The 20828-nt window shown below is 46.1% G+C and overlaps 2 protein-coding genes across 6 annotated transcripts in view; one reads left to right on the top strand and one right to left on the bottom strand.

The window, feature by feature from the left end:
* Positions 1 to 2537, top strand: part of WASHC1 (WASH complex subunit 1) — a 37412-nt gene extending 34875 nt beyond the window's left edge. For all 3 annotated transcript variants that reach the window (XM_036400987.2, XM_036400988.2, XM_036400985.2), the window contains 3 exons: positions 52 to 210; positions 777 to 845; positions 1376 to 2537. In XM_036400987.2, the coding sequence (XP_036256880.1) occupies positions 52 to 210; positions 777 to 845; positions 1376 to 1527 (380 nt within the window). In that variant the 3' untranslated portion in view covers positions 1528 to 2537. The remainder of the gene's footprint in view (positions 1 to 51; positions 211 to 776; positions 846 to 1375) is intronic.
* DDX11 (DEAD/H-box helicase 11) lies at positions 85 to 19237 on the bottom strand. Of its 3 annotated transcripts, XM_036400984.1 has the most exons (27): positions 19065 to 19237; positions 18749 to 18973; positions 18197 to 18283; positions 16660 to 16817; positions 15512 to 15560; positions 14873 to 14980; positions 14252 to 14339; positions 13161 to 13363; positions 12450 to 12602; positions 12301 to 12347; positions 11427 to 11506; positions 10613 to 10657; positions 10421 to 10488; positions 9983 to 10021; positions 9391 to 9514; positions 8742 to 8876; positions 8159 to 8271; positions 7753 to 7825; positions 7288 to 7391; positions 6601 to 6750; positions 4623 to 4691; positions 4352 to 4452; positions 3873 to 3957; positions 3223 to 3298; positions 2933 to 3087; positions 2731 to 2816; positions 85 to 176 (listed from the first exon to the last, which is right to left on the bottom strand). In XM_036400984.1, the coding sequence occupies exons 1-26, from the start codon at positions 19212 to 19214 to the stop codon at positions 2787 to 2789; spliced, it is 2715 nt and encodes a 904-aa protein (XP_036256877.1). In that variant the 5' UTR covers positions 19215 to 19237; the 3' UTR covers positions 85 to 176; positions 2731 to 2786. The 3 variants fall into 3 exon arrangements, with proteins under 3 accessions (XP_036256877.1, XP_054370881.1, XP_054370882.1); XM_054514906.1 differs by lacking the exons at positions 85 to 176; positions 3223 to 3298; XM_054514907.1 differs by lacking the exons at positions 85 to 176; positions 2731 to 2816 and having other exon boundaries at positions 3040 to 3087; positions 3223 to 3453.
* Positions 19238 to 20828: the final 1591 nt, after the last annotated feature.

The raw sequence follows: 20828 nt of genomic DNA, 5'->3' as shown, positions 1-20828 counted from the left end.
GTCGCTGATGCACTGACCCATGTCTGCTGCCTGTCCTTCCTGTCCCTGCAGCTTCAGTCCAAGGAGCCCCAAAGGAGGTGGTGAACCCCTCCACTGGGCGTGCCAGTCTCTTGGAGTCCATCCGCCAGGCCGGGGGCATTGGGAAGGCCAACCTTCGCAGTGTCAAGGAGAGGAAGCTGGAGAAAAAGAAGCAGAAGGAACAAGAACAAGGTGCTGAGACTTTTTGGCAGAATTTCTTTTCATTGCCCAGGCTGGGGAAGCATTGGGTCTGGGGGCAGGCAGGCAAGTCAGGAGCACAGTGAAGTCACAGAGCAGAAAGGAGTTGTCTCCTCACAGGCTGGTGGAGTCTCAGGTGTTCACCACTCAGCCAGAGCTCTGTGAACTTGCTAAACCCCACTGGCCCAAAGGGCATCTGTCCCAGGGCTTGTGGGGAAGTTTCACATGTGATGCACAGGAGCAGGCACACAAAGGAAACCCTGGGGGACAGGGCTGAACCAGTTTAAGTACCTTGGCTGAGGTGAATTCCACTCAATAGAATTCATTTAATTCATTCCTCAATGAATTCCACTCTTGGTTTTCCCCAGGAGATGCCATTAACACTGCTGTGCCTAGTGTTTTCCTGACCTGAAAATGGACTGTAGTTTTGGGGTGTCATACAAAATTAGAGGTTTGGAGTTTTTTCTTTAATCTGAAGGCAGTATTGCAGGGAAAGGCTTTTGCCATAGTGCTTAACTCAGACTAATCTTTCTTCACTGACTTGTTCTGCTCTGTTTCAGTGAGAGCTACGGGACAAGGTGGAGATTTGATGTCAGACCTGTTCAACAAGCTGGTGCTGAGGCGCAAAGGTACTGTCCTGCAATGTGGGCTCCTTCCCCTAGCAAAGACAGAGAGCACTCCCTGGTACCCAGGTTGTGTCAGCCACAGCCTTGGAAACAGGAACAGAGATTTTCCTGGGCAGTGTACCACAGTATAGCTGGGAGTCCTCAAGTCCAGCTGGAGGCACTGGAGGAGTTTGTATGTTTCAGAGGATGGACCCTGAAAGCTGCTTGTGCAGAAGGGACAGCAGTGTCTTTTCTGATCCAGTCCTTGGGCAGCTGGCCCACTGCCAGGGGCCCGTATGGGTACTTGAGATGCCATGGGAGGTTTCTGGGGCATTTAGATCAAAGGTCACACCTCAGTGCTGGGCAGATGACAGCAGGGACTTGCTCAGGGGGAGCTGCAGTTGAACCTTGGCATAAGACTATGGCAGCATTAAACATGTTGGCTGTTCTGGTTACCTGGGTGGTGAGAGCATGCCTTTCCCCCTCCCCTTTGCTGAATTTCTTTGGTCTCTAGTCCCCAGGTGTCACTCAGTGGTGATTTCCTTCTCTCACAGGTATTTCAGGGAAAGGCCCAGGAGCCTCTGGGAACACGGATGCTCCTGGCAGTCCTGCTGGTGCCTTTGCTCGCATGTCGGACTCAATACCACCCCTCCCACCCCCACAGCAGCCCGTGGGTGAGGAGGATGAGGATGACTGGGAGTCATAGATGGGATCAGTTGAGTATTAGTGTGAAACTGTTGCTGCCTGAAAAATTTCCACGAAGTTGAAGGAAGCAGGTCCTTACTGTCTTCACTTTGGTAAGGGTGGGAAGTGTCATTAATTAAGAGTGTGTAAAAGGAAAGCCCAGCTGTCCAGCCTTACAGCCCAGCGCCACAGGCTGGAGGGCACCAGCTGCTAGAAGCAGGTGCTCCCCTCCCTGAAGGCAGAGCTTGTGCAGACCACAGGGTTTGGACCTACTCAAGGGGCAGGTGACTCACAATGGAAGTTTCTCAGAGGCAGCTGTTTCTTTCCCTGTGGGGCTAATTAACATACAGGGAGTGGGTAACAGCTCTGTGCCATAAGTACTTTCTTCCTTGTGAAGAGCCTGGAGAGGTGGCATCCAGCTGCTGAAACTGGAAAATAAGCAAACAGGGCTTCTGAGATGGACTTGCTCAGGATGCCAGAGGTACCTGGGAACAGCTGAGGGATTATGTGGCTGTCCCTGGTGTTATTGCTGCCCTCCAGCACTGACCCATAACCCTGGAAAGACCCCCAGGAAAGTTAAATTTAAGAAGTTACTTTGAATTTAGAAGCTTAGGGGTTAAAAAGAGCAAAGCAATCCTGTGCTTAAACATGATCAAAGGAGAAGTTCTGTATTGTGGCCATATCTTTATTCCCCTTGTAAGAATGAAATGCTTCAATCTCTTGGCTGCTTGAAGCAAGGCAGAAAGAGGGTGAGAAAAAACGTTACCCACAGCTGCTCCATTACCACTCTGTGTTATTCCAATATGACATAAATTAGTGGCCTGCTAGTTTAAAATTCCTGTGAAAAGCTCAATGATGGCATTGGTCAGTCAGGCCTCCTACACTTGGTGGTTGATGGGAAAAAATCATATGTGTTCAGTCAAAATAATTACTCCCCATACTTAAGTGTACTTAAATAATACTCGCCATACTTGAGTGTTTTTATTGAAAGTATTTAATCAATTTAAATAAAACCTTAACAGCTGTAAACAAGTAGGTGCCTGCTGCTACTCTCTTCACCTGCCTCAGTCCTACAACCAGTTTCCCTCCTGCCTGTGGTGCTGAAGGCTCTCTCTCACCATCATAGCACTCAGATACTGAACAGTAAATATCCACAAAGGACTGCAGAAGGCAGAGATTTTATGAAGTCCATGGCACAGAAAAGCAGCAACTTGTGTTACTTTACCTAGTCTTCAGAGGTATAAGTCATAATGATGAACACCATCTGTTCTCTGCTCCACATCACAAAGCATCCAACTTGCCTCGATGGAACTGGGAACACACAAAACCAGGCAGTTTATCCTCGGCCTTACTCTAAAGGGAGAGCTCTAAAAAGGTCCAGATGAGGACAATGGGGAACAGTGACACAAAATACAAGGAGTTCTGACCTTTCTTAACTCAGCAAACGCTGATCCAAAGGCAGGTTTCACCTGGGTCCTCTCCCTGATCCACTGGGGCAGTTTGTTAAAGACGGCAGGGCGTGCGTACCTGTGGTCCAGGAGCAGGATGCTTGCAAAGTCCTTCTGGTGGCGAATGGCTCTGCCTGTTCAGAGGATAAAAACAAAGAATGGCCCACTCAATTGTTTGTTCCCATCATCTGTAATGCATCCTTTTTCCTGCCTCCTCCTCCTCCAGTGTATTTGGTATCCCCCAGCCAGTCCAAGGAAGGATGATTTACCTATTGACTGGTTTACTGCCTTCATGCACAGGTTTTCAATCAGCACTCTGCTCGGTGCCTGGCCACCAGCTCTGGGCTGGAAAGAAGAAATAGGCAAGTCTGAACACAAAGCAGATGTAAATCAAATTGAGGAATCTTGCTGACAAAGTGAGGTAAATACTTTTACCCCTGCAGGGTGAGCGGGTAGCCGGGCAGACCCCAAGTGGAGAGTAAGGAGGAACAGAAGAAAGGCTGCAGGCAGAAAACTGTGTTGAGCGTTCACAAAGAGCCAACCCAAGGTGCCCTTGAAGGCAGAAATCTTGTCCCCAGGAACAGCACCTCCAGTGAGCAATGAGAAGAGACAAATAATCCTGGCAAGCAGCTTCTACCACCCTGCCACCCCCTCTGGGTTGAAGGGTCCTTGCTCCCCTTGGAGCTCAGAGCTGCCAGCGAGTCCTGGTGGCATTTCCCTCCACCAGACTTCTCTGTGTTTAGGGTCACCTGTCCAGGAGCAGCCTGGAGAAGACTGTGCCCTCAGTACCACACTGTCTGGAAAATGAGGGCAAGCTAAAGGAAAATAAAACCTCTGAAGGCAGCTCTGGGACTCGTGTGCTGGGAAGTTAGTACTATAAAGCAGAATTGAAAGAGACAGAGGTGTAAGTGGCTCCTACCATTGTTTTGTCAAGCCAAGTCATTTTTTCCTGGAGTTCTGGAGATTTAATGTTGGGGTAAGGCATTCCCACCATAATCACACACCTGCAAGGGAGGACTGCATTATTCTTAATGTTTCATCCTAGGGCACTTTGCCAACAGACTGATAAATTAGAGGTCACTGCACCCCTGAAAGACAGCCAGCCCTGCAAACTAAAGGCAACAATAAAGCACAGCAGTCTGACAAGCATGTGCTGAACAGAGCTGCAGAGGGATTCAGGGTGCTAGAACAAGGGATTATCCAGCACAGCAAGCCTAACTGCATTATTCACAGAAGAGTGGCCTGGACAGGCAGGTTTTACATCACTCAGCAGACCCCTCCTGTTCCTTTAAGCATCAGTTAAGTACACATTCCCCATGCAAGTACTAATGTGCCCATCCTGCTTGGAGTCACTACAGCAGAAGCCACAGCTGGCTTTCCAAGGAGAAGTCACCTTACCTTCCCAGGTCATCAGAGAAATTGATCCCTTCACTCATTTTGCCTCCAACTACAGAAAGCAGCAGGGCTCCTGTCATCTGTCCTCCTGTCTGGCTGCAGCGCTGCAGGAGAGGGACAGCAACTTAAATCAGAGCAGGGAAGATTTCTGTGCTTCAGAAACACTCCCACACCTTGGCTAGAGCCTTCTTTCCTTGTTAAAAGTCCCCTCCTTTGCAGCATTCCCATACCTGCTGGGCTGCCACACTTCCACCAGACTGCCTGCTCAGCTTACCTTTATGCATTTGGCATATTCCACTAGCACCTGCTCCACCTGGTTGGCTTTCTTAGGCTCCTGAAAGATCTGTCAGGCACAGTTCATCAGTTCAGCAACACAGCAATAGGAAGCAAACAGTTTAAAGAAAGCAAATCATTTTACCCCCATGCCATTAAACAACATATGGAACTGAGGTCATGGAAGGGAAAATTGCCTGAAAAACTAACTTAACCAGTGCCTTTCCTCCATCCTGAAAATGCACTATGGCTCTTTTCTGCTGGGCTCTGAAGGGAGCAGCAGCTGCTCCTGCCCCTCCAACATTCCCTTTCAGCTTTGGGAGACTTGTTCAATACTGCAAGAAGTTACAAGTCATCCAAGAGCTGAGAGGCAAAAAAGCAATGTGCACCTCTTGCACCTAAGAATCAAGACTCTCTGGGGTCAGGGGACTCTACAGCTGCAAGATATTGGAGGATAGGGACAGGACCCACCAATTTGAATCATCAATTAATTCCAAGCAGGGGCTCCCCTTGCCCAGTGAATAAATTAGCTTTTCATGCAAAGTATAAATAAAGTAGTATAACTTTATATTATTCTAGCACACCTAATTAGTTACTGATAACCTCTGCAGTTAATCAAGCTGTATTTTACAGGTGCTGTACCTTGGCCTAAAACACAAGTAGATTTCCTAGTAAACAAGAGGTCCAACATCTGTCTTCTCTGCAACAGTAAAGAACCTACAGAATGTGTTTACCTTTGGTTAGCAAGAAGTAATATAAAATTTTAACAGTCAAAATCAGTCTTTCAGTAGAAAAATAACTGGTAATTACAAATATAAGCCAAAACTCACTTATTGAAAAGTAGCTATTTAAGCTTCTGATTTAAATCAACTTTCCCTGTGTGATTTGTATATAATCTCACTGTGATCTCACCACAGCAACCTCGGGAAAGTCTTGAACCTTCCCCTGCTAAGATTTGATCTTGTGTGTGGGCAGTTGAAAGTCTCACTTGCTGCACTTACACCCAATTGCCTTGCTAATGCATATCCAATTTTCTGGAGACTGCAGAAGTAAAACAAGAACAATTCAGAGTTGAAATTTGGAACAAACTGTTTGTGGCCCAAAACCTTGGAGGAACCAGGCAGAGCATTGGGACCCTGACAGAACACAGCTGAAAGGCACTCAGAGTGGTAACTCTACAAACACAGAGAAAATGAAGCACAGTGCTTCCACCCAAAAACCTACAGGCTGCCCCATGTGCCAGAATGCCAAGAATCACCAAGGCTGTGAAATATCTGGGACTGTGGTAAGTTGTTTAGCTTTCAGTACACACAAGTCACAGCCAGGGTATATGTAATTTTTCTTTCCCCTGGCACATGATCCAAGATCCCTGTACCACAACCTGCCTGATTTTCAATACCTAGCTTTCAAATACCTGTTAAAGTCATTGCAAAGACTTCATATTTGCAGTGATCTCCCTATTTAATGTTTCTCACTGCTCCTTCAACAGGAGTCACCACTGCTAGTCTTCCAGTTCTCATCTCTACTTCCGGCAGATAGCAAAATGCCATTTGTCTTATGAACTGCACTGTTGTCTCACTCTGCCCAGCCCTTGGCTGTGCTGGTCTGTGCTCAAGGGACACACAGATGAGCCTGGGAAAAACAAATTCCCTGCAGGAGTTCAACCTGAACAGCCCCTCCTAGCCACAAGAGAACAAGCCTGCTATGGATAGCAAAGACTGTCTGCCCCCATGGCCATTACACAGTGTGCACTTCAAGGATGTATAGCTGCAATCAATCTCATTTAGATAGCAGCTCAGTGCTCAGCCACCCAGGAAGTGTAATTTATTCGTTCCTGGAGGGATTAGCTGGATAAACATCCATTCTGCTCTGTGCACAGAGCATGGGAACAACTCAGAGAGAGGTCCATAATGCATATGGGATTGTTTGGGTTTTGACACCTCCGTGGGAAGTCCCAACTGTCCTGGCTGCACAATCACCTTCTTCCTGGCTGCCAGGCGGGAGAGCAGCCCTGTCTTCTCCCAGTGTCCGTACACCTGCTTCTCGTACTCGTAGGAGGGGAAGAAGCACACCACACCTCCCGGGATCACATTGCACAGGTTGCAAAGGATTCGACCTGTCTCATCCATCTGCAAGAGAGATTAGAGCATATTGCAGCTGACAGGAGCCAATTCTCTGCTCAATCCCAGGAGCACACCTTCCTTATGACATGACTTAGGGGAGGAAAAAAATGTGGGAAATATGCCAGGTCTGTGAGAAGTCCCATGAGGAGCTGGGTATCACTAAAAAGCTCTTCACTGCTTGGCCGTCTTCCCTAGCCTAGGGTTTCTGTTCTGGCTGTGGAGCTGTGGTCGTTCAGGAAAGGAAGGTTTGCCTCTGGATGGAAACTGTCCTATTAGAACAGATATTGAGAGCTGGTTAGCACATCTGCTTGAGATTGTGCAGAGACAGTGCAGACCTAGTGTCTAGCCTTGGGTGCCCACTGGCCTGCCACAGGAAGAAGGAAGATGTGCCAAAACACCTGCAGCTGCTTCTGTGGTTTGGGATTTCCTTTGCCATGGCTTTTGCTCAGCCCCCCTCTTAAACACACAGTATACCCTGCGCTGAAATATAAGCATGTGAAGCAAAAAAGAGATCCCAAGGAAGGAAACAAAGGGCAAACTGACCATCTGAGGCAGGTCTCTGGTCTGGTAAGTGAACTCCAGCTGCTGGTTGGAAGGACCATTGCAGAGGATGATGGGTAAAATATTTTCTGGAGGAATCACATGTCCTGGGGACAAAAACAGGGAGAGTCAACATCACTGCTGTTGGCACAAACCCCATGAGCTGAAGAACTTGAACTGCATTCTAGTGACAGAGGCAAATGTTTGCTTGGCTAAGCCAAAGTGCCTAAGTCACTCAGCTGCTCCAATTTCCATCCCCTCGGCCTCTGGGAGGAAGGCATGGCACACTGCCTGCTAATACCAGTCAAGACCACAGGGGAAGCTCAGAGTGAAAGGGAACTCGCACCCCTTTGCTGCCCTGATTTTTAGGAAAGATGCCACACTGCTCTGAGTGCTGACAGAATAGTGCTAAAGGCAAACTGCAGCCCTTGCACTGCTGAGCCCTCCCTGCCAGCACTGCACACTCACCACAGGAGAACTCCACGATACGGGCAGGGTCCACGCCAGCACAGCACAGCAGCTGCTCTCGGAAATCAGCCACCTAAAACCCACAAAACAAAGACAAGTGAAGTACCAGTGTCCCAAAAACCTCTACACCAGCAGCAGCAGCAGCAGCAGCACTGCTGGTCAAGCAAAGGAGCGGCAGCGCCCTCTGCCCGCACACAGCGGCACCGGCTCTGCAAAGCTCCCGTGGCACGATCCCAGTGGGATTCCCGGCCTTGCAGAGCCAGGATGGATCACGAGCTCCTCCCTCTGCTCCCCGTGCTAGTTCCAACCCACCACCGGCTCAGCCTGGCTGCTCTCTTCCCACCCCGGCTTGCAGACAGCACCCCCGACCTGCTGAGAGCCCAGCACAGCATCCTCATTCCCTCACCGGCTGCATGGTGCCTCCAGCAATGATGACAGCACGGCATTCTTCCACAACCTTGGCAAAGTGGACAGCTGGATTCAGCAAGAGGAATTTGAGGCTGCTCTGACCAACCGTGCCTGGGAAAAGGAGAGAAGAGCATTCAGGAGCAAGCTGTGACACAAATTCAGGGATATGAGAGATTCTCCCTCCTAACCTGGGTACTCTGGCAGGTACCCACCTCTTAAAGTAAAGACTTGCTGTTCAACACAGACAGAGGCAGCAGCAGGTAATGCCAACCTGAAAGTTACCTTCTGCTTCCTAATCTCCCTGGAGCTGTACAACAGGTGCAGTAAATTGCAAGACAAAACTTGACATCCAAAGTGGGAGCAGACCTCTGCAAATCCTGGCCCCAATGCCCTTGGTTAAAAATTCCCTTGGCATCATAAGCATCCTCAGACAGACCAAGCCTGCCAGCCTACATCACAGATGGCACAAATGCAGGTTCCAGGTTCCCCAGAGACTCTTATATCTCCTCCCTCAGTGCCAGTGAAACAACCTGCTTGTGAGTAACTCATGCCACCCCTCCCCAGCTCACCCTTTCCAGTACCTTGCTTGTTGAGAATGACTCTGCCATCTTGGTTTGCATTTGTGAGGGCTGAGAGAAATCCTTCAATCTGCATCAGTGGAGAGGCAGTTCGGAGCTGGTCGTGCTCAGCCTCCACGGGAGGGCTCTGGGGGGTACCTGCTGGCCCAAAAAAGAAAGGAGAGGCAGGCAAGGCAACTTAGGCCACACTTCTAAAGTCAGGGGTTAAGCACAAAACATGCTCTACAGGAAAACAATACCTGGCAGAGAATACAATATGCAGGCAGAGAATAAATACCCATTAAAGGGGAAAATCCAAATTCTGTCTCATAAAAAAAAAAAAAAACAAACTGATTTTTATGGATGGCACCACTAAGCAGAGCTACTACACACAGTAGCTCAGGTCCCAGAGCCAGCAGGTCACAGAAGTGCAAAGCTTGAGTGTATGTGGTGTGAACATGGAATTACATCATTCAGCTTGAAAGGGACCTCACTAATCCAATGTACAGTTGTACATCAGCTAGTGAGACCTGTTAAAAACACCCATGCAGGAGGACACCTTCTTCAGTCTCTCATTCTGCACATCTGCCTCCTCCCTTTCCTCATGCAGAGATGTGGGTTCCACATCCTCACTCTGCCCACAGATGCACAAGGAGAGGATGTCTGAACTCACCCTCCTTATCAGATCCCTGCTGAAGGGTCAGAAGAAAGTCCTGCAAACCAGCCACCTTCTGGTTCTCCTTGTTGGTCTTCACAGCTGAGGCAGAGCCCCCATATCGCTCCACAAACCCAAAAAGCTGCCAAACAAAAGCAAGAAATACTAAGACTACCAACAGCAGGAATCAGAGAGGATAAGACAGGTTTGCTGGCCTGCCACAAATTAAGTTCCTCAGTAAGTGTTCACAAACCAGCCTAATCAGAATGTATCAGCTCCCATTACTTTCCTACACCCACCGAATCAAAAGAAAAACAAGTTTCTAATGTCTGTTCTTCCACTGCAAGGCAGCCTACCTGGCTGGCAAATTTGAGGCCAAGCAGCACAGAATTGGCACCCACTGGAATACTGTGGCAAAGCACATTGTATTTTTCTTTTCTGGATAAGCAAGAGTTACCCTGTCCATATAGTATTTTTTATAGGAACCAGTTTGTTTGCAGAACAGGATGGAGAAGACAAGCTCCCACCCAGCTGCTGCATGTTCCATCTCAAAGTGCAGGTGTGAAACAGCATTGGAGCACTGCTGACCATGAAACCCCAGGGCAAGTACCTTCCTGCTGATAAGGCTCTTCTCACAGTAGCGCTGAACCTGTTGGAGGAGGACAGGAAAATGAAATGGCATTCAGCACGCCTTCTGCATCCTGCTGCCCTGGATCCCTGCCCAGCAAGGCTGTCACTTGCTGTGCTTTGGGGGAGAGCTGCACAGCCCTTTGTGGGCACCACCAGCCAGAGAAGAGTTTATTACAATGTGAGAAATGTTTGTTACAACGGCATCCCAGAGTGGAAACACACAGTGTTGAGGTGCTGTGTCTGGAGGTTCAAGGGGGAGAGTTAGGTTACTGGAGTAGCAAAATTTCTGCATGACAGCCCTTACAGTGTAGCTTTGCCTTACAGACAGTTAGAAAGCATGGGCTTTGGCTCTACTTCCAGTTTTCACACAATAATCTCAAACAAGTCACCACCACCTGTGCCACAACGTTTGCATTACCTTGAAGAGGTTGATATTGTCAATCTGGCTCTGAAATAGAAAGTCATTGATGGATTTTAGTACTGTCCCTGATAGAAAAGAGAGAGAAGGGGAAAAGAAATTATTGGCTGCTGCTGGGCCTGCACCCCTTACTGCCCACATCCATGTCCCTGACTGATAGCTCCATACCCCAGGAGTTCACTCCTGTCTTACCTGTTTGGGAAACTGCCTGGCTTCCAGGATTCTGGTTCACATTACCTGTAAGGCATGAAACCAATTCAAGGCAGGCTTGAATCTATCTCAAAATTAAGCAGGAAACTAAAGACTGACCTTGATGGGTACAGTGCACAAGAAACCCAAGAAGTAACTACACATCTGCAAAATGTGTCTATGCAGACTGAACACCAGCTCTCACTCAGTTTTAATTTGCCCTAGAGTAGCCCTACACTGTAGAACAAGAGTGCTACTGCATCCTAAGGAATACCACCTACATTCCTAAGATCTAGGAAACAGATCATTGGAGCAAAGGAGCAAGCCCTGCAAATTCCTGTGGACCTAAAATCAAAGCAAAATATTTTCTCACAAAGGAAAGGCACCACTCAAGAAAGATTCATTCTGCAGATGCATGCTGACACACAGAGGCCTTGCTACCAGACGACCTGGAGATTTATTTCATGCAGTTCTTGTGCTACACTGTTACACATTTTATACATCTGCTGTATTCCTCACTTAGCATTTTACATCATCCTCATTTCAACTGGATCTCAAAACTACACAGAAAAGGAAACTGCCTCTACCAACTTACGTCATCTGCTGCTCCTAAGTTAGTGAAACTAAGTAAAGGGTTCCAATATACATCAGTCAACTTCCCCAAGTACAAACCAGCCTGCAAAATAAAACTACTGGCATCTGAACCTATACATAAGCAACACTTCCCTGCAGAGGAAGAAGGGGGACAGTGTCCTGAGAAAGTACTAACTAGCTCAGAGTTTATCATTATCCCTGGAGACACAAAAGGTTTGCTTACCTCCCAGCATAGCCACAAACTGCTCCAGTAAATACAGGATCTGCTTAATGTACATCAAGTTCTTTGCCTTCAAACGTTTCCTATGAAGCATGAGACATGTTTAGGCCCCAAAACCTCTTCAGGGACTAACCAAAGCAGATGAGCTGCAGAAACAAGTACATGAACTCTTCTTCATTTTGGAGAGTCAGGAACTAAGATTTCTTCCAAGTTCACTCTCTCTGTTTGTGACAGGGCAGAGCCATCTGGATATCCTGCCCAAGGTCATCTCAAAGCATTTATCCATGCTCTCCCCCACTGTTCCTACCATTGCACCTCTCCTTGCATATTAATTATAGCTGGTTTGTTACAATGGCAGTGATGCCTCAAGACCCTGTTGCAATAATGCTCCAAACATTCAGAGTTATTATCATTGAACACAACAATCAGCCACTGCAGGGATGGCAAGGTGCAGAGCCAAAACCCACATACAGCTTCGCCTCCTCCTCAGAGCTTCCTGCTTCTACCATCATGCCAGTCAGCACAATGGAAGACTAAGGGAGAGACATGAAAGACTGAGTCTTTTGAAACTCTGCATCACAAAGTAGAAGTGATTAGAGGGAGATATTGGGAAAGGAACTGAGTGTGTAAGTGTATACAGGGTATACACTGTATAATCCTCAGGGTATCCCCTTCTTGCTGCTTAATACCAGCCCCAGGAGTCTGACTTAGATGAATTCTAGACAGAGATAATAAAGCAAGTGTCTTTTCATCTGCAGAACTCTTAATGCAGTAACTTTCCACCGGGGAAAAGCAATAAAGACCCTGCAGCCATGGGGCAAGCCAAGGCATCCACAGACCTTGCCTGTGCTGAGCTGTTTTCCCCCAAGATCCTCACCTGTATCGCTCCATGTACTGCGACAGCTGGGAGTGGGCACAGCACAGCTGCACAAACAGAAAGCAGAAGCTGTTGTTATAAAGGAGAGAAGAAGGAGCACTGCTGGAAGCAAACCTCCCTTCCCTTTAGCAGGCCAGGCTGTGACTCACCTGAGAGCCGCTGACCTCGGCACTATGGATGCAGGTGATGGTGTCTATGAGGTTGTGGGCCTCGTCAATGATCACAACCTGGTCCTTCAGCTTGATCCCAGCCGCCTTCCTGGTAGGCTCATGCAGAAGCATCTGATAGGGCAGCACCACCAGCTACAGGAGAGGCACACACTGCCCTGATTCCAGCTCTCATCCTTACAAACTCAGGGCATTCTACAACCACTCATTAACAGCCCTTATCAGAGGGCCATGCAGAATTCAGCCAAGTGACTTACTCTTATTAGGGGAAAAGTAAGAACAAAACCAGGAGCACATGCTTGAGAGGGGCACTGGGATGTCAGCTGAAATGATTATGCTACAATTGCATATGGGTTTAGGTTACCTTTTAAATCTCCTTTGGGGCACTGAAACCCTTCAGAGAGAACCCAGCAAGGAAGAAGAGTGGTGTAAGAGCTAAGAGTTCACCTGTATGTCAGTATTGCTTCACACTTGCTGAACTGCTCAAGTATTTCAAAATGCTGAGACATACAGCATCCTTATGAACTTCTGATGGGAATTCTCATTTTCCTTTGCTTTCTGAGCAAAACTAGAGCTGACAGAAACACAGCCTGTTTACAGACTCCCCAGTCTAAGTGACAGTACTAGAAGGAGCAGGCCATCAGTTCATTCATAGAGTATCTGGCATTAATGCCACTAAAACTTAAGCCTTACCTGAGCAGCAGGGATAGCAAATCGACTCCCATAATATGGGCAGGCTTTGGTCTCCCTTCCTAAGGACACCAACTGCTCAATATCCTTCACTTCCACCAGAACTTCATCACGGAGAAACTGCATTTGCTCAAAGGAATAAAATGGGCACACGGTGCGACTCACACGTCTCTTCTTCCCCTCATTCTCCTCATTGCTCTTCTTTTCTAACAGCAGAAATCAAAAGAAAGCTATGAGCAACACACACAATGGCCTAAAATAACCATTTTGCAGAAAATCATGGATTTCAAAGCAAGCTTTGTCCTGTGTATTCCTGACCTATCACCTATTTTTAAATTATTCAGCAGTAACATTTCCATCTCCATAGTGGACACTACTCTTGCCAGTTAGATTTAGCATGTGACATCTTCCAACATTTCTAGCATTGAGTTAAACACAAGTATCCTTCTGTGCAGAAGTCCTGACCAGCTTGAGACACTCAGAAGATTTATCCTGATCTCAGCATAGCCTGGAGATCAAGAAAAGCACCAAGGATTCCTGTTTTTCCAACCTGTCATTTTCAAGCTTGTACCACTCTTGCTAGAACTGACTGGCAGCACCCACTGCCTCCACCCTCTCATGACACCTTTATTAGGAATTGCTTCCCCAGGCTGTGGGAGCATGTGGTATTTCTGGGGTCCCCCATTGTGGAGAGGATTGATGAATCTGACTCCATGTTCTTAGAAGGCTAATTTATTATTTTATGTTACTATATTATATTAAAGAATGGCATACTAAACTATACTAAACAATAGAGAATGGATACTTACAAAAGGCTTAACAAGATACTACTGAAAAATTTGTGACTCTCGCCAGAGCCTCGACACAGCTGGCTGTGATTGGTCATTAAGTTAAAACAATTCACATGGAACCAATGAAACAATGACCAGTTGGTAAACAATGTCCAAACCACTTCCCAAAGCAGCAAAACACAGGAGAAGCGAATCAGATAATTATTATTTTCCTTTTTCTCTGAGGCTTCTCAGCTTCCCAGGAGAAGAAATCCTGGTGAAAGGATTTTTCAGAAAATATGACAGTGACAGGAGCATTCTTACCATGTTTGTTCTTCTGCATCTCCATGCAGCGGTCATTGATGAGCTGGAGAGCGCCCAGGCGTCGCACCTCCTCGTTCACACACAGATTCTGGCACGTGCAAACAGAGGAAGAGGAAGGGAGTCAATTCACAGCTGAGTACCCCCATGTGCACTCCCTGCTGTAAAACAAATGATTTTCTTTAAAGCAATCTCAGGCCAGACTCCAAAAATGAAAAGTCTACCAGTTAGACATTGTACATACTAACTGCTATAAACATGCTCAAAACTCACAGAAACTTAGGAGGAAAAAATGAGAAAAAGAGGGCTCACTGCTACACAACAGCTTCTGAAAAATGCTGCCAGAAGTACTAGTTTACTAAGAGGAGCACCTTCTCAGTGACTCAGACATCTGTAATACTCCATATTAGCAAAGGTAAAACATATTCTTGTATTTACATCAAAGGGTAAATGACCAAAACAGAGTTCACAGAAAGATGTACACCACACAGATCTGTGTTGCAACCCATGGCTGCCTTGGTTTTTCAACAGGAGACTCAGCTGTCCCCAAGGTGACTTCTGTGGCACCAGATCCACACAGCTCCTGGCAGTGTGTTCTGGGTCCCTGAGAACAGCAGCACGTACCTGCCTGGATCCCAAGGAGACCAGACGTGTGTCTTTGCCAAAAGGACTTTTCTGCACCTCATGCACAAACTGGGACAGCTGGGAGTGAGTGCGGCTGCAGTAGTAGATCTGCAGTGAGGAACAACAAAGGGAAGACAAGAAGAATATGGAAGCCATTCCCTACCTATGACCAATCCTACAAGGAAGCAGCCAAGCACTTCAGCAAAGTTCACCTTGCTCAAGCCTTCAAAAGCACAAGGGAAGGCACATGTTTGAGTGTCATCTTAAAACTGCTGAGGCCAAAAGCCCCATCTTTGTTTTCTCCTCTGCATTTGCTTTTGTTGCCAATTAATTTTCCAAGGTCTCTATAAAACAGGGACTCACCATGGGAGAGTAATAAAACACTATTTATTGCTGTGTTCTTTTACAGCGAGCCACAGCAAAAACAAGCACAGCAAGCTGCTTAGGCAGGCAGTGTAGTGCAGAAGGAGATGAGCACAGCAGAACTAGCTATCTTTATCAACAGACCTGGCAGCTTTTGGAAGCTAGCTCCTAAATCCTTCTGTACTGCCTGACTGTTGGAAAGGTGCAAGGAAGCCATCATTCTGCTCACTCCTACACTATTCTATGAAGTGGCACTATTTAATTTCCTCCTCTCACCTTAGTAACATGCTCCTCTTCCAAATCATCATCATCATCTTCTTCCAGCCTAAGAAAAGAGAAAGCTTAAACAGTTTCCTTTCAGCAGACCACTGACAGTAAGAATCAAATGATGCTCCACCACAGGAGTGAGGTCTCAAGAGAGATGATTAAGTCATCTCAAAAAGAGCCTCAGAACTCATCTCAGGTGGTAAAAGAAAATTTAACTTTTTAAGAACAGGGTTCTCTTTAAAGGAAAAATCTCTCCTGGGCTGTGCCTTTTTTCCAAGTTCAAGAATTTTTTCTTCCTTTTGATTGAGGAGCCTCTAAGCCTCAGGCATAAGCTAATCAGTGCTGTACTATTATTTGGTGACCTTATTTATTTATTTTTGTAAAGCTTTCCCATTAGAAGCAATTTACCACCCTCCAGATATTGCATAAAGAAGGGCTTCAGGAAAGCATTCAGCTGCCATTGAGCTCCTCAAAGGCAACAGAAGTTCAATGTTTGATAAACTACTTACATATAAAAAAAGTAGTTAAGCGTTCTTCAATTTTAAGGTAGAAGGAAATGTCTAAACATGAATTAGTAAATTTGTAATTTAAATGTGTTTGATTTTTTGTGCTGAAGTATGGCTTCTGGCTTTCTGCATAAGGCAAATGCATGGGAGAGAAAAGTGTGCATGGGATTTTCATACCAAAGCTCTGTCTTAAAGAAATGTGAACATCTCTGCCTTTAGAGTATCAAAATATGCCAGTGCTAATCTGCAGAACTGACAGCTGACTCTGGTGTCCTGAGTTCCATTCTGCTTTTCTAATGCAAGGAACTTGATCTCAAGTCATTCACCCAGCATCCAGAGGCACTCTTTGGGAAGCTGGGCATGGATAAAGGCAGGACACTGCTACACATTTTAAGATGCACTTTCTCAGAAAGCACTTCAGGTCACTCAGATCGGTCTAACAAAAGTTTATAAAAGCCAAAACAAACCAAACTAAAATCCCCCCGAGACAACCAATTAAATAAAACCCCAGAAGAACCACCACCTTACACTGTTTGAAAAGGTGAGAAACACTTTTTAATAAAATCTGCACAACCTCTTTAATCAGGGCAAGACAAAAATTAGATGGAAAATGTTTCCTTAGCATGGAATCCCCTCAGTCCCCGTCCTTACCCAGATACCACTTTCTTTTCATCATCACTCTCATATTCAGCAAGAATCAGCTCCTCCTCATTGTGATCCAGCTGGTCTAGAGCATCCTCTCCAGCTCCCTGTGAAAGAGCCTCCTTGCTGAGCTGAAGAAGGCGCTTTGCCTCATCATCCTCACATCTCTGGAAGGAATACAAAGGCACAGCATTTCCCATATAAAAAAAGAATGGCACAGGGGTTGCTTTATGGCATGAACAGGTCAGAAGACAGCACAGGTCTCTCACAGAAGGCTGAAGCTGTTCAGCCCTACAGAAATCAGCTGTTACCAAAACCAAAGACCTGCCCACACAGATGGTTATGAAGAAGAAACATAAAGGACCTTCTCTGCAAAAGGCCTGCTGAACTAATATACGCTCAATGAAATGTTCATGTAATCCAGTATTAGCTGCTTAAAGTGGCCCATAAAAGATGTCTGCCTGAGAGAAAATGGTGTGTAAATAAGCCTGAACAAACAAACATGTAAAGGCATAATCAAACACTCTGTGCACATTTAACTCAAAGCTAGAATCAGCTCAGCATCTGGTTTAGAACAAGATTTCTCTTCCTGATTTTTCTCCAGTTGTATGACTGTTACTCTAACACAAGTCTACCTCTCTACAAAAATTCAGTTGAACTGTTGAAGAACAGTTTTCTGATTAACTTCTGTGTCACAAAAAAGAAAAGTTCATTTTTTTCCATCTCAAAACAGTATCTTCCAATGTTAATGAGCATTTTATTACCATGGAATATACAGAAAATGCAGTTAGTAAGCACTAACTTAGAAAAGAAGAATCAGTCGCTTTTCTAAATCTCCATCATATTTGCCTCAGTTGCTTTCTTGCTTTTCATCATGCTTCTCATTTCACATGCTCGTCAATCTCTTTTAAGAGACAAGTTCTTTGTTCCATTTGGTTTTTATTTGCCATTCTCTACTATTTCTGTCATATCCTTTTGACAGGAGTTGACCAAAACATTACACAGTATTTGAGATAGAGCACACTAGAAATCAATAGCCTGGCAGCCTAATAAATCTATCTGGGGACCTGAACTGAGTATTTCTGGGAAGTATAATTCATATAATCAAAAACCATCAAGAGCACTGAGGCCAGTTCATGCACCTAAATGAGAGGAAATATGTATCTGTGAACTTTAATACCATTTTTGTTCCAGAAATACAGACTGTTTCACATATTTTCATAAAACGGAGATCTTTCCAAAAAAAGCCTCTGAGTATTAAAGCTTTTTAAAGAAAAGCAGAAAGCCAGAAGGCAATCAGAACACACATCATTTCTGCCCACACACAAAAATTGTCACAGAAAATCATTGATGCACAAATTGTTTTTCACATCTGTACTTTTAAAATTTAACAAATAATTTCGGATGACCAATTTCAGAAACCTCATACAAAGAGGTCCTCAAACAGGTGGGTTGGAAAAGCCAGTGTGAAGTCACACATAAGCAAATATGAACAACACTGAAGGTAACCAAAACAGAAAGTTTTGATCTCTGTGGAATAACTCACCTTCCTCTTTGCTGCGTATTTTAACTGCACGTTTTGCCGAATTTTCTCAAGACGATCTTCTCGCTTTTTCCTTCTGATCTGCTCTTCCTACAAAAATGGGGGAGTGTAGGCAGGATTACGTGGATTTAGTCCTCAACCCTTGGTATCACTACTTAGGCTCTGGGCATAGAAAAAAGAGTAAGGGAAACAAAATTTCTGGGACAGGGTTCTGTTCTCTCTGCGTGCTCGCCTACAGAGTGTTACTCTGCTCAAAGCAATACAAAGCAATAGTTTCCTGTCTTGGGTAACCTGCAGGCAAAGACACACCACCACCAAATTTGCCTGACGTCTTCTCCACTCACCATCCAGGATACAGGAACAGTTTGCCCAGAGAGGTGCTGGAGTTCCCCTCTCAGGAGATGCTAAACAGCCTCCTGGACACTGGGTACCGCGCTCTAGGGAGAGGCCGTGCTAGGCGACCCCCAGGGTCCCTTCCAGCCCCAGCCACGCTGTGTCTATGCGATATCAGCCCTCGTTATTTCATCCATCCTCTACACACGAGCGCATCCCCACCTTCAGCCTGTCCACCATGTCCCGCTCCTCTTTCCTCTGCACGAAGGCCGTGACCCAGTCCGGCTGCCCGGCCGTGTCCGCACTCCCCGGCCGCGCCTGCTGCGGGCTCAGCCCGTCCCGCCCGCCGGCCCCGAGCGCCAGCAGCTGCTCCTCCTCCTGCCGCCGCTTCTCCTCCCAGTCCCGGAGCCACGCCAGGGCCCCGCAGATGAGGCTCAGCGATTTTCCCTGTCACGGAGAGCCGGCAAGGTGAGGAGCGCTGCCGCCACCGCCGCGGCCCCGCGCGGCCGCAGCCGCGGCTCGGCCCCCGCCGCCTCACCGTGCCCGTGGGGCTCTCGAAGATGCCAACCCGGCCGGCCTCCAGCGCGCCGTACAGCGCCTCCATGAACTGCTCCTGGATGCGGTACGGAGTGTAGGGGAACGGGAACCGGCCCGGCACTGGGCCCGCTGCCGCCGCCCCGCTCTCCATCCCGCCGCGCTTCGAACCGAGCGCCGCGGCCGCGGCCGCCCCTTCCCGTGACGCGGCGGAAGGAGCGCCCCGCGCTGCTCTCTATGCACAGAGCTCCCTTCCCGAGCTGTCATCCCCTTCCCCGTCCCCTCCCGTCGCGCACGAGCAGAAAATTACATTTCAGAGGAAAAAAAAAAAAGAAAAAAAAAGTTTTATTTAGGATGAGTGAAAAATGCGTATTTTATGATTGGCTTTTCACAAATATTAAAATTAATATTATAATATAATATGAATATTATGTTAGAAAGTTATGCTGTAGTAATTTTCTTGAGTATTGTGTGTGTTAAATATAGTTTTGGGTTATGACATAATGTTAAAATAGAAACTATGCTATGTAGGATACTTTTTTTAAGGAAACTACTTGCACTGAGATAGCAGCTAGAGGACACCTAAATCTGTCAGAGAAAAAGAATTTATTGCTCTCCCATCAGAAGAAACGAACTTCATCCTGCCTCGCTCAGCCCTTAAGACACTGTCAGGATTAAGAGGAAGAAGCTGACACTGACCTGACAGAATCCTGGGTTTGAATGGAATATATGCATAATGTATGAGGTGTATGAATATGCAATAGGCTATTGCTTTTAAGGGTTAATCCTCTGTTAACGTGTGTTCTTTTTCAGGCTTATTTTGCCCAGAAAGAGGTACCTGGACTTCCGTAAGTCTTTGTTTTTATTGTCTCATATTATCCTAATCCAAATTGTCCAAATTATTATTACTCTAATTATATTACTATTTTATAGCCCTTATATTACTATTAAACTTTTAAAATCTTAGAAACAAGTGATTGGCATTTTTCCCAGATGGAAACGCACAATAACAAAACACTGCCATATACAAAGGGTTTATATAATACTCAGTCCTGTATTTGAACTGTCTATGTTCATACCCTGGAAACAACAGTGACCTAAAGAAGAGCAGCATAAAAAGAACAAGACAACTGCAATCAGTCTCTGGACCAGCATTGAGAACTCATCATGTACTGGTTCAGGTTAGGCCATCTGGGGGCAAATCCTTTCTTTCTGGGTTAAATAATATAAGGCTATATTTTTGTCCATGTTTTGTTGATGTCCGATGTTGGAAGGAGTTTCAAATCAGCAACAACAAATCTGGGAGAAGCTATAGACTTCCCTTCAACTGGAAGCACTTCTGCATCCAGGTTTTCTGGAGCAGCCATTGGTTTTGTGTTACCTAGCTATCATGAGGTAGGAATTCCTTGTCCCATGTAAAGATTTGGAAAATAGAAAGGAAAGACAAACAGATTTAAGTTCAGACTATATATTTCATTTCTTCCTTGCAGTCATAGCCCTTTTCCTTAAAAAGAAAGCTCTGCAGCAAATTGTATCTAGATTTCATCTACAGAACAGATAGACAACTGAGTAAAATTATAAACTGGTTTATTAACCTTTAGACTGAAACATTTGGAGGCTCCTGGTTTTTCATAGGTTACACTCATTTGGAAACACACGTTGGAAATTCATGCTAGAGTGTGAGGTACAATGGACAGCACTGCTTACAGACTGAACATCTTCCTGTCATGTGGAACAGGGTGTGATGCAGCAGACTAAACCCCCCTGT

The sequence above is a fragment of the Molothrus ater genome, chromosome 5, assembly GCF_012460135.2.
Source record: "Molothrus ater isolate BHLD 08-10-18 breed brown headed cowbird chromosome 5, BPBGC_Mater_1.1, whole genome shotgun sequence".
NCBI lineage: Eukaryota > Metazoa > Chordata > Aves > Passeriformes > Icteridae > Molothrus > Molothrus ater.
The sequence above is the reverse complement of the archived record's forward strand: the minus strand, read 5'-3'. Positions and strand labels throughout refer to the sequence as shown.

Excerpts from the sequence above, each read along its gene's own strand:
- DDX11 (XM_036400984.1), bottom strand. The coding sequence starts at position 19,214 with ATGGAGAGCGGGGCGGCGGCAGCGGGCCCAGTGCCGGGCCGGTTCCCG. Across the intron at positions 14,340-14,872 it reads TCTCCTTGGGATCCAGGCAG|AATCTGTGTGTGAACGAGGA; the intron begins GTACGTGCTGCT and ends TGCACGTGCCAG. Across the intron at positions 12,603-13,160 it reads TTGCTATCCCTGCTGCTCAG|CTGGTGGTGCTGCCCTATCA; the intron begins GTAAGGCTTAAG and ends CCTCTCCTGTAG.